Source organism: Periplaneta americana, chromosome 1 (genome assembly GCF_040183065.1).
Source record: "Periplaneta americana isolate PAMFEO1 chromosome 1, P.americana_PAMFEO1_priV1, whole genome shotgun sequence".
Classification (NCBI taxonomy): domain Eukaryota; kingdom Metazoa; phylum Arthropoda; class Insecta; order Blattodea; family Blattidae; genus Periplaneta; species Periplaneta americana.
In genome coordinates, this window is record NC_091117.1 from 145,451,329 (window position 1) to 145,479,187 (window position 27,859).

Sequence of the window (27,859 nt, forward strand, 5' to 3'; positions counted from 1 at the left end):
TTCGAGGCCTAGGGGTTCATTTCACTTTCCTTCCTACCCTTTCTACTTTTCTGTTCCTAGTGCTGACCTGCTCTGGCACTAAAATCGTCCTCCAGTGGCTTAAGGAGGGAAAATTGGTGATCAACAAGCTCTCCCAGCCAGGTCCAATGGACCCGTAGACCAACGGCAGGTGTGGTCCTCCAGACATTCTGGGGGTTGTGTGTGAATGAAGTAGCCACCAAAACGTTAAAATATGGTGTTCACTTAAATCGGCTATAACTTGCCATTTAACAACTCCAATATCATGATAATATCTTTGAAAAATATTGGAGTGCAAGAGGTCAAATGACTCTATTGTCAAACGTCTGGATTAGAAAACAACAACATAATTGAATCATTCACCCGAACAATGTTGTGACAAAAGTAAATTTTACAGAGAATAAAAAATTTGTTTAACACTTCACCATTATTCTTTTATTAATACAAACTTAATATTTAAGTTAACACCGATCATTATACAAAGTAATGTAAACGTTTTAACACATTATGTTTCATTTACACCTGATTAATATAAAAATTAAAATGTTCTAGTAGAAGCAATGTTGCATCTGGCTAGTTACAACTTTGTTCTTCTTTATCTGAAATCTTTTGAAATTAAGGAAAGTAATTTCAATTTAGCATGAAATAGAAAACAACAGTTAATTCTTTGATACAATATTAACAAATAATTGAACGAAAAAGATATTATGTAATACAAAAATTCTATAGAAATTTAGAATCTAAATTTCGTTGAAACATTCACTGTGTTGTACCCAAACCTGTATTCTAAAGTAATCACTTTTTCAGAATCTGATGCAAGTGTTTTTTACACTACCTGGCCTAAACGTGATGCATTGTGCTTTCAATTAAAATGTTTCTTACTTCTTCAGATGAAGCAGCAATCCTCTGCATGAAAATTTGTCACAATATGAACATGAATCGGACCTAGAAACACGAAATTTCAATGGAAAATTATTTCTAAAGATGGTTTTATAGATGCTTTCAGAGACATAAACATTATGATGTTTCTCCCGGAAATCTTATACAGCTGGAACGTCAGTGGAAGTCTGACAAATTCCAAAAGAAAGTACCGGTATGATTCAACTGTTGGACGTATTCTTTTTTCAGACAATACAAAACATATTGGAGGACTATATCGGATTATGCAATCAAGGACGACCATTTTCATTCAAAACTTCATGACAGAGATACTATTGTCACTCTGCATTCATTTCTCGACAATCAATTTCAGTCACCGCGATTCAAAGACATGATTCGATATGCATTTTATAAATCAGAATACATTAATGATCCTACTGAATGTTTTGAAGTGCGAAGCAGTACGCTTTTCACATATCAGGAGTTAACTTTTGCGACATTTGTGGAGGTTCTTCCTACTACATTCATTATATTAATGCCTTTGAAGTTCACACTTCGTATTTGTATTCCATTTCCCATGACCATTAGCAGCTAAAATGGTACATCAATGAACTCTACCAATGCATACTGTGTCAGTATATTTTCATTCTGAAAACGCACAGGCGAACTGGAGAGGTCTACTTGTCAGTTACTTTTAAAATTCTCGGTGGGTCTCTTTCAGTCATGGCTCTTCCTCTACTAATGGATATCCTTATGCACAACTAGTATGTTTTTCCCCTTATTTTAATTAGTCCTTTGTGGTACAAGAAATCTGAAGAAGATAAGTGAAAACCACCTCTACTTGTTGGGATCATACTGTTTGTATTTCATTTGTGTTTGAAAGGACTGGAGTTAGTCCTGGTGAACTAAACTGAACCGTAACCATAGAAAATGTTAATAATAATAGTATAACATAACCAGTATGTGAAAATTTACTGTAAACGGTAACCATATAAAAATGTATATACAAAATACTAGTAGATCAATAGTCTGTGTATATGTGGAGGTACTATGATAATGACTCATGCCACATGTATATCAATTGTCTCTAGGCAAGATGTAGTGTATGTCAACGAGTCATATGTCGATTGTCTGTAGGCAAGATGTAGCATATCTAACCTTAATCGTTATCAGGACTCATATCCACAATAACACGTATTCACAGCAGAAATACGGTATTGCAACACTGATAACTCCTGACTGTACTACTTGGCAAAGTCAAGATGAAACCACTTCCCATTTGAAAGATTGTATAATTAACTGAGTGTTAAGTATCCTGTGGAGTTTCAGTTTCAGTCATTGAAAACTATATAAAGGAAAGAGCAACAATTTTTAAATGGAAAAGACTATTCCAAAGATCTATATCACATGCTCTACAAGCATATTTACCTAAATGGAAAGTTGAGTTGAGTGGCCGCATATATCCTTACTTCACCAAGAGTTGCTGATGCTTCGAAGTTATGAGAATGGGTTGATCCATCAGGGAGACGGAACTGTATGCGAGCCACATCACTGAAATTTACAAACACAAGAGAATTCTCAAATACGAAAATACATACATAGTATATAAGCACCTATAATCTCTAGTTAAAAAGTCTGTGACGGAAAATTATAATTTCAACCTCGTTATTTCAATCAAATGATATTTACATAAAACAGATACACATGTATTGTAATATGTTCTAATGTTGTTTTTCTGTTTACCAGAAATGGCATTTAAAATTGATATAAATGTTAAAAATATATTAGTACCGGTAGTTAATAATCAGGCTCACTAGAGACAATCCTACCTTCTTAATGCTTTCTTTAGGGGTATAATCATGTGTAACATATTTCACTACTGGCACTCGCAACTGTAATCCCCTTGATTATATGGGAGTAAAAGCCTGTCCCATCTTTTATCTGCTCAGTAGTATGGATTATAATAAATTTGAAACCTAGAGTAGAAAGAATTTTATATGTATATAATACATTGAAAAAAAATTTCTCAAATGGTACTAACTCGCCTGTCCTGTCAGTTTATTATACATAACACAATTACTTACAAATAGCTTTTAGAGAACCCAGAGGTTCATTGCTGCCCTCACAAAAGCCCGCCATCGGTCCCTATCCTGAGCAAGATTAATCCAGTCCCTACCCCAACATATCCCACCTCCCTCAAATCCAATTTAATATTATCCTCCCATCTACGTCTCTGCCTCCCCAAAGGTCTTTTTACCTCCTGTCTCCCCCCCCCCCCAAAAAAATCACAAAGATTATTGTCTGGTGATTATCAAAGCACCATTTTTTTACATTTATTTATACATGCTTTAACATCTGTAGTCATATCACGTGCAAGATCTTTGGGTATATCAGTAGGCCATTGTTACTATTGTTGAGTTCCTATTTCTATTGTCGTGTGTTATAAATGTCTTTTTTTTTAGTAGGTTATTTTATGACACCTTATCAACATCTTAGGTTATTTAGCGTCTGAATGAGATGAAGGTGATAATGCTGGTGAAATGAGTCTGAGGTCCACCACTGAAAGTTACCCAGCATTTGCTCATATTGGGTTGAGGGAAAACCCAGGAAAAAACCTCAACTAGGTAACTTGCCCCGACCGGGAATCGAACCCAGGCACCTGGTTTCGTGGCCAGACGCGCTAACTGTTACTCCACAGATGTAGACTATAAATGTCTTGTGTTCATGTAACTGATTTTAGATTTTGATTAATGTTTATGATATTGGTGATTGAGGTAGTGATGAATCATGGTATGTAAAGTTCCAATCCGACATTTACCACTGTGACTGAGGGAGACCATAAAAACCTCAGTCACGGGGTTTGAACCCGGAACCTCCCGAATACACATTTCAAATGTTACTGAGTCAACTCGCTTGCTTGAAGCACCAGTTTGTTTTTGATTTTAAATAAATGTTTATTAATTTTTAATTAAAATTTATTTCATCTGCACTGTTCCCAGATAAACTGACTTGTAGATACTGAACATGAACACACTTTCACCAATAGTGTAGAAGAAATAACTGCAGGCAGGCAAAGAGATGGACAAACAGCAAGTCAAAATCACCTCTCTTGTATTGGGGATGCTGAAAGCGTGTATTTCAGCAAAAATCTCAAATCAATATTTTGCAGCATTATAATACAGTATTTTTTCTTTTATGTATACTAAGGAAGAACTCCATATGTAGATGAAATTATTGGGGATCATCAGTGTGGTTTTAGGCGTAATAGATCAACAACTGACCAGATATTTTGTATTTGACAAATAATGGAGAAAAAATGGGAGTATAAGGGTACAGTGCATCAGTTATTCATAGATTTCAAAACGGCATATGACTCGGTTAAGAGAGAAGTTTTATATGATATTCTTATTCAATTTGGTATTCCCAAGAAACTAGTTCAATTAATTAAAATGTGTCTCACTGAAACGTACAGCAGAGTTCGTATAGGTCAGTTTCTGTCAGATGCATTTCCAATTCACTGTGGACTAAAGCAAGGAGATGCACTATCACCTTTACTTTTTAACTTTGCTCTAGACTAGAGTATGCCATTAGGAAAGTCCAGGATAACAGAGAGGGTTTGGAATTGAACGGGTTACATCAGCTGCTTGTTTATGCGGATTACGTGAATATGTTAGGAGAAAATCCACAAACGATTAGGGAAAACACGGGAATTTTACTGGAAGCAAGTAAAGAGATAGGTTTGGAAGTAAATCCCGAAAAGACAAAGTATATGATTATGTCTCGTGACGAGAATACTGTACGAAATGGAAATATAAAAATTGGAAATTTATCTTTTGAAGAGGTGGAGAAGTTCAAATATCTTGGAGCAACAGTAACTAATATAAATGATACTCGGGAGGAAATTAAACACAGAATAAATATGGGAAATGCGTGTTACTATTCGGTTGAGAAGCTTTTATCATCCAGTCTGCTGTCAAAAAATCCGAAAGTTAACTTTATAAAACAGTTATATCACCGGTTGTTCTTTATGGTTGTGAAACTTGGACTCTCACTTTGAGAGAGGAACATGGGTTAAGGGTGTTTGAGAATAAGGTGCTTAGGAAAATATTTGGGGCTAAGAGGGATGAAGTTACAGGAGAATGGAAAAAGTTGCACAACACAGAACAGCACGCATTGTATTCTTCACCTAACATAATTAGGAACATTAAATCCAGACGTTTGAAATGGGCAGGGCATGTAGCACGTATGGGCGAATCCAGAAATGCATATAGAGTGTTAGTTGGGAGGCCGGAGGGGAAAAAGACCTTTAGGGAGGCCGAGATGTAGATGGGAAGATAATATTAAAATGGATTTGAGGGAGGTGGGATATGATGATAGCGAATGGATTAATCTATCTCAGGATAGGGACCAATGGTGGGCTTATGTGAGGACAGCAATGAACCTCCGGGTTCCTTAAAAGCCAGTAAGTAAGTAAGTAAGAAAAAGAAACACACCAAAATATTTACAGAGAGTCTATAAGCTAATTGACAAATGACAAAATAAAAATTACAGTAACGTATAATGTATAACAATAGCAGAAATTTATCAAGGTGTTCAACAGAGGTTATCTACTATTCTATTATGTTTATATTTTGATTTTGAAAGTCATATGATAATGACAGAGTGTTTTAGAAAGACTAAATTCAATATGCAGTACATAAATTAAAAAATGTAAATAAATATAACATCTGGATCTCTATAGTAAAAGTAAGGGCCTTATTATGACAATACTAATTAGAAAAAAAATAGTAAGAAACGATAAAATAATTGAACAAATCAATGGTTTTAAACATTTGACATTTACGAAGGACAAGGTTTTTTAATTGAACTTAATTTCAAGAAGGGGCACTACGATCAAGTACTGTGACGTAAAAGATTTATTGTGCTAACCCTTCAAGCTAGATGCATTCCCAGTCCACACCAGCTGACTACGCTAAGTATTTATAGATGTGATATTTCTTAGAAAAACTGAGGGTTATACATTACTGTACAGGTACCGGGACCAACCTGTGTGCTTGGCATATATCACAGTTATGTCACATATCTGTACGAACACTAGCAGGAATGTCTGAACTGACACTTGTGAGTTAGCTTATCTGTTGGTACTCTACCTCCTTGCCCAAGCATTGTAACAAGTTGTAACAGTTGTGCAACTGCCGCTAAGCATAGAGATTGGTCCTGGTATCTATACACTGCTTAAATATCGCACTCTTTTTCTGGTGATGGATAATTTGCAGAATGTTTAACTGAGGGACAGACAATCGAGATTAAACTGTATCTGCAAATAGATTTATGAATCAACAAACTTTGATTCTTGTTCAGGTATGAATTTACCTTTGATTTCATGTAAAAAGATTAATAATTATTTTTGATAACCTTAACTATTTTTATAGCACCCTTGAAATACACGTTTGACATTACATGAATATTAAGAAATGACAGTTTTAAAGACATAACTTACCATTTAGCTGCAGCTTCTTTCGCTTGTTCTTCTGATCTCTTTTTCAAGTCTTCCTCTTGTTTCTTGGTAGTGTCCTGAGCCATCCCAAATCTTGAAGCTCTTTCAGCTCTGTATATAAATAAATATAAAACTTAACATTTGCAGATAGATACATTAATGAAATTAACGGTGAAGATCTAACAATTACTTTACACTCACGAATATTGAAGTTACTTCTGGTACAGGCAAAAGAATATCTACATAATTACATTAGATTGACGTAAGCACAGTAAAAATAAAAAAAAAAAAATTATGAATGAAACCTTATTGGTGTCGCTTATGAGGTTCAAACCTGTCTCTGGACAGTTGACTAAACAGCAACAACCTGTGTTTAACTAGCCAAGCCGGCTTTGGCTGTAGTGTAACAGATTTCGGACTGGAAGGGTCTGGATAGGAGTAAGAATCAGATGTCATAACATCCATATTAGCTCTGGAATACTCATCTTTAATAAAATTAAGTACTTGGTCTTCTCCTTGGATAAAATCCAGCCAGAATATGTATTCTGTTGCTAAGGTGCAAAAAGCATGAGAGCTCTGCTTCTGCAGACACTTCACCTTTAATCCAGTTTAATTTGGTAGGCTTGACGTAACATCAGCAAGTATCCAGAATTAGATTTTTGGGCATTCCACTGTGTCCTAGTACTTAACATTTCCAACATTTCGAAACTACATACATGTTCCATTGATTCCCAGACTGACTATCCAGTGATATTGCTCCACAGTATTCACCATCTAGTTGAGATTTTAGTCCACAGTAATTTTATGTCCATAACAATTTGTCCACCTATTTATTCAACTTATGTCCAATGTATGATTTTGTCCACTATACTAAAAGTTCTCTAATATTTTTTGTCCATTTTGTATATCTTTAGTCCATAATATTTATGGTTCATTGTAGAATTAATAATTATTTACGAATAATTTTGTTGTGGGCTGGCACTCAAAATTTCAGAATATAATTGTGACACACCATGCAACAATATGGAAATTTTTGGATCATATAAAAAAAGATCAAAGGGACAAGAAGATCTTGATATTCTAACTTACTGATGAAATGTCCGTTACCCAATTAGGAAATCAAATGCATAACAAGTCAATGTCAAATAAAGAATACTGTATACAGATATCAAGAATATGCAGATAAAAATAATACAGACCTATATTTGCATGCCATTAGCTACAGGATAAAATTCTACAATGAGAGGATTAAGAGGAAGTAGAATATAATTAATACGTTGTTTATTTTTTTTTTGCTACTAAAATTAAATTTGTATTTAATTTCATTGTGTGTGACTGAAATAAAATAGCCTAATATGATTCTGTAAATAATTATTAATCCTACAATGAACCATAAATATTGTGGATTAAGAAATATGGACTAAAAATGTTAGAGTATGAAAGTTGACATAAATAGATGGACAAATTGTTATGGACATGAAATTACTGTGGACTAAAATCTCAACTAGACGAAAGTTTATGGTGAATACTGTGGACGAAATATCACTGGATAGTCAGTCTGGGAATCAGTAGTTTCGAAATGTTGGAAATGTTAAGTACTAGGACACAGTGGAATGCCCAAAAATCTAATTCTAGATACTTGCTGATGTTACATCAAGCCCACCAAATTAAACTGAATTAAAGGTGAAGTGTCTGCAAAAGCAGAACCCTCAGGCTTTTTGCACCTTAGCAACAGAATACATATTCTGGCTGGATTTTATCCAAAGGAAAGATCAAGTACTTCATTTTATTAAAGATGAGTATTCCAGAGCTAATATGGATGTTATGACATCTGTTTCTTACTCCCATCCAGACCCTTCCAGTCCGAAATCTGTTATATTGCATTATTAACTGGTACTTGTTCATGATCACAATTTTTTTGTTTTTGTTTCGTTACCCTTCTAATGGAAATAGATAATTTTTGTTTCTTTTTCATTACATAACAATTTTTTACGGAATTTAATTGTTGTTTGCAGACGACCCGGTTGTCATAGCCAGAAGTAGAGATGATGCTAAATATATGATAAGAAAGCTTTTGGAAGCATTCGAAGTTGGAGGTCTTCAGGTGAATATGAATAAGACTGAATATCTAGTTATTGGAGGAGGTGGGAAAGATATTATATTGCCTCAAGGGACCATCAAGGTTGTTATGCATTTTAAATATTTGGGATCAGTAATCCATGAATCAGGTAGCTGCAGTGCTGATGTAGATCGAAGAATGTTCCAGGCAAGAAGCTCGATAAAAATGCTGAATGGGATTCTATGGAGTAGGAATCTTAGTAAACAAACAAAGAAAAGAATCCTTCAAACAGTCATTGAGAGTATTTTAACTTATGGTGCTGAGGTTTGGACGTTAGTAGATAGGCAGAAAAGTAGAATATTGGCAGTAGAGATGGATGGGATCCGAAGAGGAGCCAGGATATCTAGGTTTGAAAGAAGGAGAAATGAAGATGTAAGACAGCTAATGGAAATGGAGGAAACTGTTATCGAGAGAATTGAAAGACGAACTCTGCAATGGTATGGGCACGTCACTAGAATGGATTGTGAAAGACTTCCTAAGACTTTCCTCCATTGGTCACCTTCTGGAAGAAGAAAATGTGGACAGCCGAGAGCATCATGGAAGTCTGGTGTAGTCCAAATGATGAAGCAACATAATCTGAAGGAAGGGGACTGGCAGGACCGTGAAGTATGGAAGATGGGAATACAGGGTAACTGCTGACAAGTGGAAATGCCCTCAAAAGTAAAAGTAATATAAAATTGGCAACCCCACAAATTGACCGGGCTCTTTGGTTTCATAGACGACAAGTCGAAGTTTAGAAAGGGAATTGTCACTGAGTTCTGGTGAGCCATATTGCAAAGTAGCTGCAAGAAGAGGGCTAAACTTCGAAGTTGTAAACTAAATTATAGCTAAATATTTAGATAAGTTTCTTTCCATTCTTGGGCACTGTTTGATACAACATTCTTAATTTGGCTGATTTATGAACTTTTTTTCCTCGACCTATCATTAGACAGACATAGATTCAATTTATTCGAAATGTGTTCTATTTAGACAGATTTTAATTTATATGTAAATTAGAAATAAGAGTTGGAAATATAAAATTAATATCAATACAAGTCCTTCAGGATGTCGTCAGTAAACAGCAGCCTTGAATAATTATGAAACACTGTATATTTAAAATAATGATGAATGCAATATTGGAGAAATCTACAATTGACCAAACACAGTAAAACCTCTGTTAACCGAAATAAAAGGGGTTGACCGTATTTCGGATAATAAATGTATACCCTTTTCTAGAAACAGTCTTATAAGTTGCGTACATGAAACTATTAAAAGCATTAAAAAAAAAGAAAAGGAAAGATTGATACAATGCATACAGTAATTACAGTATTATCAAATTTAAATACTGATTCTTCGCTATTCTTTAAGAAAAAGTATTACATTTTCTTTTAGATTTCTTGTTCACATCCTTTTCTGGATAGGGATGGGTTTAGAAGGCTTGCATAAACAATAGACGTGTTTTTGCTCCCATACACACTTCTCTGACATGCTTCACGAGGACGACGACATCTTCAGAACTCCTCCTGATTTGTCCTTATATTTTACTCATAGAAATATTAAAATTAAAAATATTATAATATTGTACATCATATGTAAATTTTATATTTCATAAATATAGCACATAGTATAACTTTTAAATTTCTTTATAAAAATTCAGTTACATGACTTCCACATTTTGGTTACACTGGTTTTCGATTTACAGAGGTTTTTATTCCAGTTAATAATGTGCTCGATTTCAATCTTTAGCCATAGATTGTACACCACTTGTGATGAGACAATTACACATTTATAAAAACAGTCCCCAAGAATAGAACATCTCAAAATATTTCATGGTAATTCATACTTGTCTTGAGCAATCTGCTGGAGAATTCGTTCACGAGCTGCAGCTTCTTCTGCCTTCTCTCTCTGCCTTTCTTCTCTCAGTTGTTTCAATTCCTGATCCTGCTGCCACCTACGCAACTTTTGAACTTCCTGACCCATCTTACGGCGCTCCATCTCTTTCAGTTTTTGTGCCTAAAAAACCATTTCTTACAACACATATTTGAAATATATTCATAAAAGTCACCTAAGAAGTAGTAACTCATATTAAAAATCACCTTTTATGCCATAGCTTTGCTATTTGCACAATGTAGAAAGGGGAAAGGAAGTGGGTAAGTTATTCATAAAATCACCATCTCACCAATTTTATGCTGTCAATAGAAATGCACTGTAAAACTCTAAACCTCTGTCATTGAATCACTGTTAAGTCGCAAAAGAAAGTTATCTTCAAATTTTGTTTTTTAAATGCAGGCTCAGTTGACCAAATAGGTGATAATCTGATTGGTGCCTGATGCAGGTTAAAAGATGGGTTTGAAAACTCTATGTGCTCTAGTTATGTGATTGCAATGATTATTCATGATTTGCATTGCCATGTAGCCAGATGTATCATAAGGCCAACTATGAGAGCCAGAAAATTGTGTCTGCAGAGATGTGAATCTCTTCCCTTGCATAGTGCACATTATAACACTTATGCAACTGAGGATTCGATGAACTTGAAGCCTGCATTCATAGAACAAAATTTGAGAACAACGTCCTTTTGATGGGTGTGGAAAAATGGCTGAAAAAGCATGGCATCCTGACTGTTATCATGTGGACATATAAGATCTTATTTGAGCAAGACTCTAATTATGGAGAAAAATAACTTTTTATTTATTTTTTTTCGAAAAGAAGCACCTACACATTATCCAAATGGCAAAGCTGTAAAATAAAAGATGAAAAAGGTGGTTTGTTACTCTTGCAATGACTACCATACTTCCATTTCTAAGAATATAAATTTCATCAATTCACACGAATCAATACTATGTGTAAATATACTTGCCTCTTCTTCCTCTTCCTGTTTAAGTTTTCGTTTTTTCTCCAACAGCTCTTTGGCACGTTCCACTTTCTCCTCGGTAGTTAATGTTTGTGAACCTGTTAGAATTTTTACAGATACTTGAAGGTGGTGAGAATGATATAGCCCTAAGCCTCACAGACAAAATTTTACAGGAGAGTGTGTTAAAGGTTTAGAGTCCAATGCTATTAGGTGCGGTATCATAATTTCTTCAGCATCGTACTTATGTTATTTGTTGAGTAAATGTTATAATATTTTACTAGTAGCTGCCCCATATGTATAAGAAATGAACTCGCACAAAAAACTACTTTTGTTAAAAGTGTGGCTTTGGACTATCTCATTCTCATCCCTTTATTTATATACACATAACACAGAATACATTCAACTATAACATGTAACTATATCTGCCTATGTATCAATTTGCAACAAAATATGTAATGCAGTCATAAATTCACAGACTGTAGCTACTCTGCATACCAATTATATAGTTATGGCATTTTATGCAGATTCGTTTTCAAAATAATCTCCCTCAGCTACAATGAAATGCTGACAACATTGGTATAAAATTCTAAGAAATAGCTCTGGATCAACTTTTTATGTATTGACTGAAGGGCAGCTGATTGTGACTGTAGTAACTTTCTGTGCTGAAGAGAACCTATGTCCACAAATGAAAAGTTTTTACTGCTGTAATGACTATGTCTTTTTCATCATACACTTGTTGGGGCATGCTCTGAGTTCTGATTATAGTTTTGCCTAAATTTTGACAAAAAATATATTTGCCAATTCAAATGTTAATGTAACAGACTTGTCTACTATCATTGTAAGATATTTTATCTCGGCTAACAATTTCACAGTGACGTAGACTAAATGATTTGTCACCAGTAGAGACGAGAATTTCATGCACTGTAAAATCCAAAAATATGCATGCATTCATGCACTAACAAACTATGAGACATGTACGATCAAGCGAAAAATACATTAAAATATGCACTTCCATGTTTGTTCCAAATTTCTTATTTCACTTCATTTCTTTTTGCACAGTTAACAACCAACAACATTTCTAAACTGGTTTCTGTGAGGTTCCTCGCTTGTCAGTATGTTTTTGTAAGCAGAGAATGACTTCTCTACATCAAAAGAAGTTATTGGTGCAAACTAGAATGAACCTTTTTCTGTTATTTATTTATTTTTTCTTTTCCTTCTTCAATCCTGATTCCTTAAGCTAAAATAAGGGACACAAAAATCTGGAAACTGAGGTGGCCACTGAAAACTATTAAAACATGCATTTAAACTGAATATAATGTATATTTTATGCACGATTAAGCTAAAAATTGCTTAAATATGCATTATGCATGTTTTTATCCCCAAAAAGGACAAAACATGCAAATTTGCACGGAAAAACTACACATATTTGGAACCAGAAAGTAATGAAATGGATAAGTAGGCCTACTAAGTTTGAGCTATGTCCCATGTTCCTATAAAAACATGTATTTGCATGGAATTCTCGTCTCTAGTCATCAGTAAATAGTAAAATGTGCCACTAATGAAATTATACATAGCCTACAATGCACAACTGTAAGCCTCTATTCTATTTATAAACTATTGAATTAGTAACTAAAACAGTTTTTCCTGCCATATTTCAAGAAAATGCTGTTCTACATATATGCATTAATTGAAACTGTTGCTTCTCATTCTCAAGCCTCTGATAACACTGTACTAATAGAGATGCCTCTTTTAGTCGTGGAGTCAACTTCATTAATATTTTTTCAACATTATTGTATTCTTAACACTTTTCAAAGAGCAGTCAATTATAAACACTTCCCATAAAACAATGTCTATTCTGATAAGAATATTAGTTAAAATAATTTTGTGTTTGTAGAAGCTGATACACAAAATAACAACAAAATAATGGATTACAGGTTATGGTTGAGAAAATACTTTTACTTCTTGAAATTGAGAATTCCTATTTAAACTACATATATCTATATATTCAAGACTGTCTATTAGAACAAACTTACTATCAGTAGATCCTGCAGCTTCTGTTTCTGCTGTAGCTGTAACATTTTCTGCTGCTTCTTCTGAAGACGATGCTGTATCTTTCGAACTTCCTGACTCCTCAGTATTATTTTTTGTGGGTTCTTGTGTACTTTCCTGAGTTTCTGCCACAGGTGTTTTGTTTTCTGGTGAAATAAATACTAATGATATGAAGATATCGAAATATTAAAGTAGGGAAGAAGAGTGTATTTCGTTGCATTGAACTGGTCATGATTTTCTATGGGCTCATATTTAATACCTTTTTGAAGTGTTTGAGAGTTTTCTAGTGATTATTTTTCTTGAATTGTGTTGTGGAAGTGATTATCTCTCCACGTTATTGTTAGAAGAGGAATACGTACTGTATTTTTATAATATTTTAGTGTTTTTATTACCGTTCTTGCTGGCCATCTTAAAGTTATTTATTCTGCATAGCAACACATTATTTTTTAATCTTATGTAGATATACGTCTAAATTAACTTAACATATTGAGACTAAAACATTCTTACCAGAAGATTTTCAAGAAGTGTGATATATAAAATTTGGTATGTATAGACATGTTAGCACAGTCTAGTATATACAGTCGTGAAGCTCAATACGTAGTAAATATGCAAACATTTGGTAGTTGCTCACCACTAGGATCACTAATATTGTCTCATTACAGGCAATGCAAAATAGTACTGTCACAGTCTATTGTTTCTAGCACCCTCAAAACTCAAGCTTCGTGACTGCATATAGTAGACTGTGATATTAGTGACTATAGTGAAGAAATTAATGAAGAAAATGGATCTTACTGAAGGCCGTGATGTTCAGTGAGTTTGTGAGTACAGGAGAATTAATATTTAAACCCATTTGCTTCATATAACAAACTAATAAGTAAATTATAAATACCGGTATTGCTTCTTATACTTTTGCAGTCTTGGAATCTGTGATGCTGTTAGTTGTTTTGCATATACTAATTTCTTGGAGTTTATGAACATTATACATCTGCGTTTTTCTTCATTAACGAAGGACAAGTGTTACTAAAGCATACATAACAATGTACACAACCACCATTGAAATCTGCACGTTCATTATTATTTTATTTTATAATATAGCTATTTATCCTATCTAATTAATATGTCAAAATTAAGAGATCCATCCACGCCTTCTGGTAACCCGCCTATTAACACCGAGTGCAAGATATGCAATAAGACAGTGGTTTCCGAAGTGTGCTCTGCGGATCCCTGGGGATCCGCCAACACTTAACAGGGGTTCTGCGGTTTGCAATACAATGAAACCTGTTCAAATCGGAACCTGAATAATCCGAAATCCTGTCTATTTCAGAACAATTTATTGGTCCTGGCGAAATTCGTATGTATTACGTGTAATTTGTCCTGAATAAAATGGAAACTGTCCAATGAGGAAATGGAAACTATCTGATACTGTTCAAAACGAAAATAATTTTTTGGACACACTATTTTAATGTAAACTATATTTTGGAACAGTGTGTAATTTCAAGAAATTTACGAAATATGTAGGTCACTAAGATAAAAACAAGTTTTCTTTGAAAAATTCTAGAGGGTGCGAGGGTGTGTTGGCCTGGCAGTCATAAATTTTATTACCCTGTTGACTAGGCACACGAGTTCCTTCAAAGATTTTCAATGCTTCACACCAGTATACTGTTGTAGCTGGGCAGAACGCAAGTGTAGTGATTTCATGATAGGAAAAAAAGTTGCGTAAAAATGTGGCACTATTATTAAGTGATGAAGTAAAAGTTGTCGATTTAAAGGAAAATGAGAAACTAATTGTATGGGAAATAATGTTGAAGTTCAGTTGTGAAAAATTCAGGTGTAACACTTTGAAAAATACAGACCATCTCATGAGTGAGTGAAAAATAAAGACCGTCTCATGAGTGAGTGGCTTGCGGTCAATAATGGTGACAAAGAGAAAACAGGAAACAACTAGTTAAATGTGGAAATAAATGAACTGTTGTGAGAGTGGGTTCTTCATGTCTTTCAAAGACCGTACCAATTTCTGGACCTATTCTGTCCACAACGGAAAAAAAAAAAAAAAAATGGAACCATGTCACCTCCATCTTGAACAGGTTTTACTGTATATATTTTGAAATAAATAACATATTACACTACCATTTTCTCAACGCGATTGTATAGTACTGTATGTGATGAGCCCACGAGCCTTAGGACAGTGATATAGGCAGTGAATGTTTATCGTCCTCCATTGGTTTGAACCCACGAACTTGGAATCTAATGGTAACATAACATGAAACCACTGTGGAAGACTAATAACTGAGACATTAACGAGAAAAAAAATATTAATCTGTTTTAATTACCCCATGTCACAAATTTGATTCTTCATAACAAAAATGACAAAAATGCACAGTAGAGGTCTGCATGGCCACAGGCCAAACCCAACCCCACATTCAAATATTTAATTTAAGGATTTGCTAGGCTCGGGCAATTAGAACATAGATTAAATATTTTTATGGGCTTTTCCTCTGACCTTGATAACTTTTTCTTTATAATAAATAACACGTTAATAATTTTTCACCATAAAAGTGAAGAACCGGGAAATCTTTGTTGTTTGCCTGCTGCTAAGATTTATACGCAATCATCTTAAGCCTCAATATGGCAAATACACAATCCGTATATATTATTTTTTAGATTAATAATGCATCCAGTGCCTCTGATTGAGATTCTGGTTGATATGTACACTTAATGGCAAAAAGAATGGGCCGGCCGACAATTTCTAAGTTCCAGAGACATAACGCATGCGCGTCTCGTCAAAGCCGTAGTTCATTAGGTAACAAATAATTAAACCATTTAAATATGCTGTATTTTGTTTAAGAGTCTAAAATATGTAATGAAATTGAATGGCGGGTTTATTCTAGATACATCGGGGCTTCTGAAGAGTGAAATAATAATAAAATTGATAAATATAAAGTCAACTGGAGCGAATATGAACAGGAAACAACGTATTATGCCGAACCGATATTAACAGTAACAGTAGCATAAGTCGTTGGGGCATTGGTCTATTGAATAAGTTAGTAGTAGTAACTCAAGGTTCGAATCTCCCTCAATCTTCTTTTTTTTTTATTACAAATCTGTCATCATATGTTTCTCGCAAAGCTAAAATTATGTGGCGATATCTCGTGGATTATGCCCAAACTCTAATAAATAATAAACCTCCCTCTCCCTTTCAAGCAATACTGCTATCTGTTAATACAACGTTCTGTCTCGTCATTACGCTTGAAGATGGCACACAAACAATAACTCATTGCCCTGGTTCGCATAGGTTATTCTGCGTATGCTACTCTCCGACAGGACTTCGATTGGAGAAATGTCATTTTCTCCGACGAGGTAATTGTCTCCAATAGCAACGATAGTACTGCCCTAGTTTATTATATGAATAGCCACCAATACGATGAACGCTTCGTGAGACGAATTAACAAGTCGGGTTGCGTGTTGGGGGTGGATGTTATAGGATGGGGCAGGATTTCTGGAACGCATCCACGGGCGGTTTATGGCAGAAGTCTACGAAAACATTTTGGAAAATGTAATGATCCCTTCCGCCCAAAAATGATATCCAGAAGGAACACTTTTCTTCCAGCAGGATAATCATCCGATACACACCGCCAACCGGATTCAAAGATGGTTTACGAGGAGGCGTGATGTCGACCCATTCGACTGGCCTCCAAATTCAGCAGATATGAATCAGATTCAAAATTTGTGGGGTGCAGTCAAAAGCATCCTACGCTCTAATTGGGCAGAACAACCACCCGTTCGGACACCTGAGGAATTGTGGGACAGAGTTCTAGATGTGTGGGAGGAGATGGCCAAGAATTTAGACCTGTTCCATAATCTTGTGGACTCCATGCCGCACAGAATGAGGGCAGATGTTGACGCAGGTGGTTTGTGGACGAGATACTAGTCCCCACCACAGGCCTTGTTGTGTTAATATATTAAAAAATTGTTTGTTTTTGTTAATTTAATTATTTATTTGTGTTTGATATTCGTCTGGTTTTTTAGGATGTGAAACAAGTATTTTTGTTTATACAGGCCAGGTCTCACCTATTAATAGCCCACAGGTAATGGGCAATAATATTTTTACAAGGCAGGCATAACGAAGTTTGTTAACAAATGCCATTTCACATTTAAACTAATAAAGCAAAGTAAAAGTTAAGATAAAAAAATAATAATTTTACCATACCGGGAGGCGAACTCACAACCTATGGTACGGATGCCAGACTTCTTACCACTGGGCCACACACTGCTCGTAAGGTTTACTACATTATAGACGGATAACTTTCAATGAAGAGACATCATAGCAATGCCTTGCAGTGGGTTACGTTTACACGAGTGAACCGCGTGATAGAACTTAGCATTTCTATCGACCAAGAGTCGGCCCATTCTTTTTGCCGCTAAGTGTACATCTATTATCAGGCAGTAGGCCTACATTTCGCTTGATGATATGTGTCAGAGGAAGAACAATTGTTTGTATGCATCTGAAATCTGACTGGTGTAATACGTAGCTAGTTGGCGACGTATGCAATGAAGGGGGAAAGGAACTGGTCACCCTACCTCATTATCTCCTGGTTTAGTTGCCTTATTATTGATGCCCTATTGGTCACTTACAAGGTTCAAACCTGTCTTTGGACAGTTGACTAAACAACAATGTATCCAGAGCAGCAGTACATCAAATTAAATCGTAAGTTGATTAGTAAGCAATAATGAGTTACAACATGGACCAGTGGGAATTCATATTTTCACAATACTTGTGTATTACTGGTTTAATGTGGTTGTTTCTATGCTTAAGGTTATCTTTATCCCAACTGCACTATTCATTTATAGTTCTCTGCCCAAGCACAGGTCTTTCATTGCAAACCCAGTATTTTCTAATCATCCCTATTTTCCTCCTTCCTCTTGGTCTCCACATACGATCCATATATTTTAAGGTTGTCTATCATCTGATATCTTCTACTGCCTCAAACTTTTCTCCCGTTCACCATTTCTACCATTGCATCCTTCAGTAGGCAGTGACCCAGCCAACTTCTTTCTCTCTTCCTGATCACTTTTAGCATTATTCTTTCTTTATCCATTATACTAATATAACATGCGTAAACATTAATATCTTAATTGTAGCCTTCAATGGGCTCCTTTGAAGACTTTTAAGTTTGGGTGGGTAATACATTTACAATCTCGGGTTTAGGCTGAGTTCAGATTAAGAGGTGAAAGGCCTGGGCCAGCCTTAAAGATTTTGGCCCATACAGATCTCTAATGCACAGTAACAGTATCTGAATCAATGACTATACACATTTGACTCCAAGATCTCCTTTCCAAAAGATGATTTTTTGTTTCTAACTCCTATTATTTATTTTCTGGTTTTGATCCCTCCTTTGATTTTTTTTACATATAATGCAGGCAAACTCTGAAAAATTCATTTCCTATCCTAGAGGAGTAATTTGTCTAATATTTTATTCAATTATGGAAATTTTCAAACAAATTTAATGTGGCTATAATATTTTTTTAAAACCACTTATTAGGGATTAAAAAACTGCATATTCATTGCACTTTCTTCCAGACAGAACAGACTTCTGGAACAGAATATACTGTTATGTAAGGACACGACCGACTTGATGTTCCCTTCGTTTTTTTGTATACGGCCTTGACAATAGTAATATTTTCTTGAAATTGGATAATTTCTCAATTCCACCATTTGGCGCTGTCTGCCAAGCTCTGGTGTCCACAGAAGAAATACTCAATATGAATTAAAATAAATGATTAAAGAGTAATAATAACACTTATAAATAATAAATAAGAAAATAATAAGTATTATTATGTTTAGTTCTGTTAATTATGGTAAAAGCGTGAGTTTAAAAGCAGGGAAGGTACCACATAGTAACCTGTTCAGTTTAAGTAACATGATGACAGAGGCGTAATTCTGTAGTTCATTCGCTGAGTAGCAACCCTAGGCTAAACTGCGATGTTTCAAAGTAATCACTTGGGTAATTATTTACCATAACTTGTACTGAGTTTTCTAATTTCACTCACTGCACTGATACATTCCACTTGATATTGCAGATTCAAGAATCATAGTTTCAAGATTTTGCGACTCAGTGGATTATAAGCCGCATTCTTCGAAGGAACAAGCTTTTCAGTTAAAGCTGCTGCAATGTTATCTAGAAGCGGCCTAACAAATTTCACAGTAATTAGATTAGCAAGTCCGTTTTGGCCGTCTTCATCACAAATTGGCATTGCAAGAGAAGGCATCTACACAGTAACGGCTCAATTTCTGAACACAAATTTTCTAATATATTCTTGTTTGGTATTCTCTTTCGATGATTAAGCAGCTGATCTAGAATCAATTTTGCAATAATATTGCCTTCATCGGCCTCTTTCCATACATTTTCTTGTTCTTTATGTAACAGATCTCTTTCAATTGGAGTTTTTCGGTTGTTTTCGTTATCCCATCTTGCTTTTCTTGTAACACCTGATTAAGTTGTGTGATTTTCACATGCAATCTGTTAATTATTTCTTTTTAGCTCCACAAAGTTGACAACGTCTGTTTGCGTCGCTTTATGGTCATTTTCAACTGGCAAGAAGGGAACGTCATTAACTGATGCTGAACCACTCGGAACATCTTGTTCGAACAGTGAAAAATCAATATTACTAAAAGATTTGCGTTTCTTAGGTGGAGGGAGATCAGTTTTAGTAACTCTTCGTCATGTTCTTCTGTTATATGTCACTTATACCTAGGATAATGAGGGAATATTGTTGGCACAGCATTTGGTTTTAATAGTCTAAATTTCCCATTATTAGAATAATCTTCTTCCCTGAAATGTAAACTACAAACGACTGAAAATGGGGAGTTGCTTTAGGAACAAAGTCTCGACGTGAAATCACTTCAAGCCATTTTCGCATATTTCCCTTACTTACTTATGGCTTTTAAGGAACACGGAGGTTCATTGCCGCCCTCACATAAGCCCGCCATTGGTCCCTATCCTGTGCAAGATTAATCCATTCCCTATCATCATATCCCACCTCCCTCAAATCCATTTTAATATTATCCTCCCATCTACGTCTCGGCCTCCTCAAAGGTCTTATTTCCTCTGGCCTCCCAACTAACACTCTATATGCATATCTGAATTCGCCCATACATACTACATGCCCTGTCCATCTCAAACGTCTGGATTTAATGTTCCTAATTATGTCAGGTGAAGAATACAATGCATGCAGTTCTGCGTTATGTAACTTCCTCCATTCTCCTCTAATTCCATCGCTCTTAGCCCCAAATATTTTTATAAGAACCTTATTCTGAAACACCTGTAATGTCTGTTCCTCTCAAAATGAGCGTCCAAGTTTCACAACCATACAGAACAACTGGTAATATAACTGTTTTTATAGATTCTAACTTTCCGATTTTTTGACAGCAGACTAGATGACAAAAGCTTCTCAACTGAATAATAAGAGGCATTCCCATATTTATTCTGCATTTAATTTTCTCCCGAGTGTAATTTATATTTGTCACTGTTGCTCCAAAATATTTGAATTTTTGTCCACACCTGTGGAGTAACGGTTAGCGTGTCTATCTGCGAAACCAGGTGGCCCGGGTTCGATTCCTGGTCGGGGCAAGTTACCTGATTGAGGTTTTTTCCGGGGTTTTCCCTCAACCCAATATGAGCAAATGCTGGGTAACTTTCGGTGTTGGACCTCGGACTCACTTCACCGGCATTATCACCTTCATCTCATTCAGACGCTAAATAGCCCAAGGTGTTGATAAAGCGTCGTAAAATAACCTACTAAAGTAAAATAAAATATTTGAATTTTTCCACCTCTTCGAAGGATACAACTCCAATTTTTATATTTCCATTTCGTACAATATTATGGTCACGAAATATAATCATATTTCCCTGTCACTCGGAAATTCGTGGAATGATATTGCTCCTTCACTCTTTTTTTCAATTCGAAGTACACAATTGTACACAACAATACGTCATTTTGAATCATATCACAATAAACTCACATACCAGTAGAAATAAGCGCAATATTACTAATTATAATCGTACAAGAAACCATACACACATTCCTCAGTGAACCTTGGGAGTTCGTGCCATCTGGCGGGAATTCTCGATTACAGCTTTAACACAGGGATCAAAATGAATTGTCAAGGCCGGTAAAGGAGAAGCGAAGCGAGAACATCAAGTCGGCTGTGGTAAGGAAAAAAAAGTAAAGCTTTTGGCCACTGTAGTGTACTTGTACAAGATAATTAATGCTAAAGAAGATGAAGATGATATGAATCTGATTTAATTATTCTAAAATAATTAAGAAAAGACACAATTTAGCGTTTTAAATTATAATTCTGCATTAATGATGATGCAAGCATTCCAAACATTAAGTATTAAGTAGGGCCATAAAGGTAGGAGGTTGTAATATTCCGATAATCAAACATTGCTCCTATAATTCATTGAATATGGTATGATGTCAGGACATGAAGGATTCAAGGTAATAAAATGATAAACAGATTGACTAATGATGAATAAAGAAAAATAATTTAGATAACACGAGTCTCTTATTTTGTCATGCAGGCTGCTAGTGACTGAATGACTACTAGATACAAAGAGTACTGGAAAATTATTCATGGTTACAAATATTTAAAGATTCTGCTTGAAGAATCAAATAAGAGCAGTCTTCCAAATTGCTTAACCAAGCAGAAAATGACTAGAATGAGTTGTTGATCTACTAGGTGTTATGTAGAATGATCATACATAATATAAAAAACTGAAAAGAAACGGATCCTTTTTTGCTATGAAATTTAATAAAAAAAAGAAATAACTGCTAGGAAGGAAAGCTCACATTTTTGGGAGCTTCTTTATGCAACTAGGCTAAGTGGCCTCTCTTAAGCCTTGATAAACGTCTTAGCTACCTTTGGTAAAGATTCTTGGATAGTAATTCTTAATCTGTGGCCCACAGACACCTGGGGTCCAAGAGTAAATAACAATCAGGGATCTGCAAGTGAGCTTTGAACTAAAATTTGATTTATTTCATTATGGAAAATATAATAAAATGCCATGCAATCCCAGCAATAAATGCATCTTAATTTTTATAAAAATACTGTAATTATAATTTTGTATTGTTAACAAAGATAATTTTTTCAAAGTTCGTAAACTAAACTTGATTTTGTAATACTGTAATTTGTAAACTGAAAAATAAATAGCTTATATACATGACTCGATTCTTATCTAAGCAAAAATGAGGATCTGAAAAAAATTGAAAATTGAGTTAAGCACATATATGATATTATGTCTCAGGGTAAGGTATCATATGTTCTTTGTTAGTTTATTGGCTTCAAGAGAAACCTCCTGAATTCTAAAACATTCTTTGTCCATGTAATTAGTACATATAGAATTTAGGAAGTACCAGGACTTCACATGTTTCAGAATTCAGGTTTTCAATTATATAGTTAATGTGTTAAGGAGACCGGCACATATGAAAGGGTCCTCAAGCTCTAAAGTTTAAGAACTGCTGTTCTAGGATATTGGAGATTACAGGAAATAAAATACAATAGATCTTGAAGGTTGTAGTAGGCACTAATATCTTTATATACTTTACCTTGTGAAACAGTTTTACCACTTTTCTCCAAAACTAGGTTGATTCTACGGAGTAATTCAGGCACATTCACTTCTCCTGCCACTACTTCAAGTGGCACCCCATTGCCACCAATAAAGAACAAGGATGGAATCGGTACCAGTTGGTATAAGTTATGTTAAGGAAATTATTCTAGTTTGTCTTATTTTAAAGCATTTTGAATACATAAATTGATGTGACAAGTTATAATACATCAAATGCAATAACTGATTGAAAACCAACCTGCCTTGCAGCTTAATGGAAAGTTGTTTTGTATCCTGCTTCTGCTTGTAAAAGATGGGCTGAGCTGGCATGTCACACATTCTTAGTCGCAGTTAGTTTTGATGTCATTAGCCTTTGTCACTACAATTTTATATCTCTTCACTAGATCAGCCATAACTAATCTATAACAGGTAGTCTAGAACTTGGAGCTTGTTTATTAGTTACTTTCACTTTAAATATTCATTTCATTTTAAATATCTTTATTATTATTATTATTATTATTATTATTATTATTATTATTATTACAATTACAATTATTACAATCAGGAAACTACAAAAAAAAAAAAAAAAAAACATATTAAATATAACAGAAACAAAAATACATTTAAAAACTATTATATACATCAAACAAGAATGAACATGTCAAATATTTAAACAAAAACAGAAATATAAATGAAAGAATTTACCCCCGTATGAGCAAACATTCGTGGTCGAGAGTTCAAAACCGCACTGCAGACAAGCAGAAAGAAGACGAAATAAACAATTGATATAAGCAATAAAATAGGACAGATTACAAAAAGAAGAGCCAATCACAACTGAAAAAGTTTAATAATCAATATTCACAAATATATATATATATATATATATATATATATATATATATATATATATATTTTTTTTACCAATGCCACCAGGTTGTCTTTTCGACATTTTTGGTCTTCTCTCCTGGCCGTGGCTTAGTTGTAACCTACTTCTGAGGTTGGGGCGCCTGGAAGGCGGAGTTACATTACCCCGATGATGTGATAGAATGATTATGATAATGTAGTGCCAGGAGAGGTCTTAAATCTAAACTTAACCTAAATTCCAGACCATGGACGAACACAGGAATAATCCCCTTTAAGGAAAAATTCCTGTGCTCTAACTGGGAATCGAACCCGGGACCTCATGAACTATAGCCAGAAGCTCTGACCACTAGACCATGAGGCTGGTATATTCACAAATATATAAGACTAATATTAATCAATTAATTATCTAACCATATGTCAAGTGCCCTTAATAATTTCTTTAATTTTCAGTTTAACTGGAAATACAAATACTTTTAGAAACGTTTTTTTCTACGTAACCTTTCATTTTTTTTATTTTTTAAGAAAGAAAATGTAGAAAGATGTGTGTTTATATTTAAATTTGATTAATCTAAACATGAATACCACCATGACTAGCAATGAATTCCATATATCTTTTACCTACCAGTGGTACTGAAAGTTACTCTGACTGCTGTCTGTGAGAATTTATAAATAATTTAAAATTATTACTCGATAAAAGAGTTATATTTTTAACAGCTGTTACAGAACATATGAACGAGGAAGATCCATGAACACAAAATTAACAGACATGAGTAATCCGCAATTTTCGGATCTGAATTTTTTCAAAATAATCACAGCAACAAATTATTTAATAATTTAAAAAAAAATGTAACTTGGAAGAGACAAGCTTAAAATAGGCTATGCTTACTATAAAAAAGTGCTTAAATGTATAATTATACGCAACATGAAGTAAATGCAACAAAAGTAATAAATACCTTACTAAACATAACCTCTTGGAATTGGTCTCAGGACCATTTGAATAAACTACAACCACAGTCTAGTATATACAGTCACGAAGCTCAATACGTAGTTAATATGCATCCATAGATAGTTGCTAACCATTAGGATCGGTAAGATCACCTCATTACAGACAATGCGAAATAGTACCAGCACAGTCTATTGTTCCTAGCACCCTCACAACTCAAGCTTCATGACTGTATATACTAGACTGTGCTACAACATAAACTCGATGTCTTCTTTTCCTCTCTAAAGCTTCCATGATTAATTTTCATTAAGTTTCTTTCGAAAAAGGATACAAATTTGAGCGAATTGTCTGTAGGCTTCTGATTCACTATCCAGTTTTATTGCTACAAAGTCATCTGATTCCAACTTCGATGAAACAGCAACATCATCCACAGTAGCTGCTGCGTTTTTTGAAGTATCATCTTTCCCTTTAAATTAAAACAACACTTCGTGTTACGAATTAGGAAAAACATAAACCACAAGGCTGTCTCCCATGTAGTAAAGTAACATTTCTTAAACTAAAGGAGTTTATCATCATTATCGTCATCAACTACAACATACTACCTAGATCTAATTATCTCAGGATGCGAGTCTTTAGCCTACTCTTTCAAGTGCAAGATTCCTCATTTGTAACTGCCTGCCAATCTGTGTTAGCTGCTGTTCCCAGATAATAATTAATTATTTTGTGGTAAATTAGTAAATGCGAGGTATGAATGGTAGTCTCCCTTCGTATTCATTACTATTTACTACAATTTCAGTCAGTGTATTTTATTCATTTTATGTTAATCATAGAAGATATAAAAAGAGTGAAAGTAAGTTACAAAGGAAGCTTGCTGACATTTAGTACCATAATTCAATATCTTAGAAAGTTTTAGCATCCTTAATAGGTACTGGAAATGTGGCCGTCGTTACACAATGTGTCTCTGTACAGAAATTTCTTCTGAACTATTTGATAATGATATGCAAATAAATTTATCTGGAAGTGATGTCCATTAAATGCAATAATTTTTAGATAGTAATTAATGAATATTTATTTAAAATGAACAACACATTGGCAATATACAGTCTTAGAAAAAAGTTTTGTCGCATAGATACTTTATAAGTCCCAGAAAGAAGACAGTGCACATGATCAGAGGATGAGCGACCTGGTTCACAAGAGAACGACTAGTTGAGGTAATAATGTCTGATCATGTGCAATGCCTCCTTTCTGGGACTTATAAAAGTATCTGTGCAACAAAACTTTTTTTTAAGACTGTAGGCCTACTCCAAATTGAAACAGATAATTTTCTTTGTGATTTTTTCGTCACATAATTACGTATTTAGGCTATTTACTTTACCGATACCATTCCTATCTATTTCTCCAGTGTCACCTGTGTGATTCCCATCCAGCTATGTTTTAGACCAGGCATGCCCAACCGGGGCAGATCTAGTCTTCAATCGAGGTACAACAGTGACTTAGAATATACATGTACCTGCATGGTATTCTGAGATTCTTTGTCACTATTGAACCTCGATTGAGGGCTAGATTTACCCTGGCTGGGCATACCTGCTTTAGACTACCCCTTACTCTCCGGAAGTTAGGTTAGGTAAGAAGTGGCCATTTTATGTTATCACTTATGTCAAACAATGCCATGTGACTAATGCGTTCTTTTTAAAGCGCTTCATGCCTTTGCTGCAGCAAAATGAGGGTCGAAAAAAAACGTAAGGAGGTCAACTGACTGCAAAATGGTGGACAATTAATATTGGCTTCTATTACTGCAGTAATAATTTTAACCTTAAAAGAACCGAACATGTTAAATAGTTTCGACTTCCATGATAATGACATAGAATTATTATTACTAGACGATTTTAACAATAATAAACATTGCAAAAGAATGCATTCCGCCAGCAAACTCATAAAGCGATGTTTTAATTTGCTGCACGCTTACTGCAGCAACAGTGAAGCAAATGTAATAAAAGAACGGTCTTGCTGCAGTGCTTTACGTCTTGCTTTAAAAAAAAAAACCGCACGGGACAAACACAATGCACTACGTGAATAATACAATACTTGCACGTCAACAACTACCGGTACAGTGTCAATAAAGTAAATAATTACCCATAATTATAATATAATAATATACGATATGGTATAGTTCATGTCAAAGAAAATATAATTTCTTTGAGAAATTACGGTAATTAACATTCACAAAATTAATTCTACCCCTTTCTATTTTTAGTTTGTCTTTATTAAATTACACCTAGCTTAGAACTATCTACACAAAAGGCCACTCAATGTATAAAAGTGGACAAATCAGAATGTACCATATTGTAATCCTCTTGAACAAATCTTGAACCTGCATTTCTTAGATTTGACTCGTTCATGAGTACCAGAAAAATGAAAATACCGTAAAAGAATGATCATTATTAACATGATTTCTAAAAAGGATCACAAGAAGATTGTGCACTTCTGAAATTTCACTAAGCGTTTAAACAGGTTAATAATTGAAGGAGTGAGAATGATATAATCCTAAGCCACACAGAAAAATTTTACAGGATAGCATGTTAAAGGTTTAGAGTTCAATGCTGTTAGGTACGGTATCATAATTTCTTCAGCATATAAGTAAGCCTACTTACATTATTTGTTGAATAATTTCTATATTTTATTAGTAGCTTCCCATATGTGTAAGAAATGAATTCGCAAAAAAAGCCATTTTGGACTATATTTTTCTCACCACTTCAATTAGGTATATCTGTATGAAGCATTCCATTTCGCACTTTGTCAGTCGTATGTACAATCTTCTACTTCTCTAAAGACAACAAAGAAAATTGTAGAATGATCAACGACAATTTATCATCTACACTTCTGTTTTACTAAAAGAGTCTGATGCTTTATGTCTACGTCTAGGCTTTGGTACTTACTTTGCAGATCAGTGCTCGATTTACCTACTTTAGTCTCTGTAATATTTTAACATGTGGAATTGCTAAAATTTTCATGTCACTTACACTACAATAGAATAATGATATAAATGTATAGCTAT

General features: G+C 34.5%; 1 protein-coding gene across 1 annotated transcript in view; it reads right to left on the bottom strand.

The window, feature by feature from the left end:
- Positions 1-27,859, bottom strand: part of LOC138701831 (UBX domain-containing protein 4-like) — a 39,403-nt gene that overhangs the window by 9,205 nt on the left and 2,339 nt on the right. Inside the window, exons 2-8 of the mRNA XM_069829127.1 lie at positions 25,140-25,270; positions 22,999-23,146; positions 13,377-13,538; positions 11,350-11,441; positions 10,336-10,505; positions 6,398-6,505; positions 2,326-2,448 (exon numbers count right to left, since the gene is read on the bottom strand). Coding sequence (XP_069685228.1) covers positions 2,326-2,448; positions 6,398-6,505; positions 10,336-10,505; positions 11,350-11,441; positions 13,377-13,538; positions 22,999-23,146; positions 25,140-25,270 — 934 coding nt within the window. The remainder of the gene's footprint in view (positions 1-2,325; positions 2,449-6,397; positions 6,506-10,335; positions 10,506-11,349; positions 11,442-13,376; positions 13,539-22,998; positions 23,147-25,139; positions 25,271-27,859) is intronic.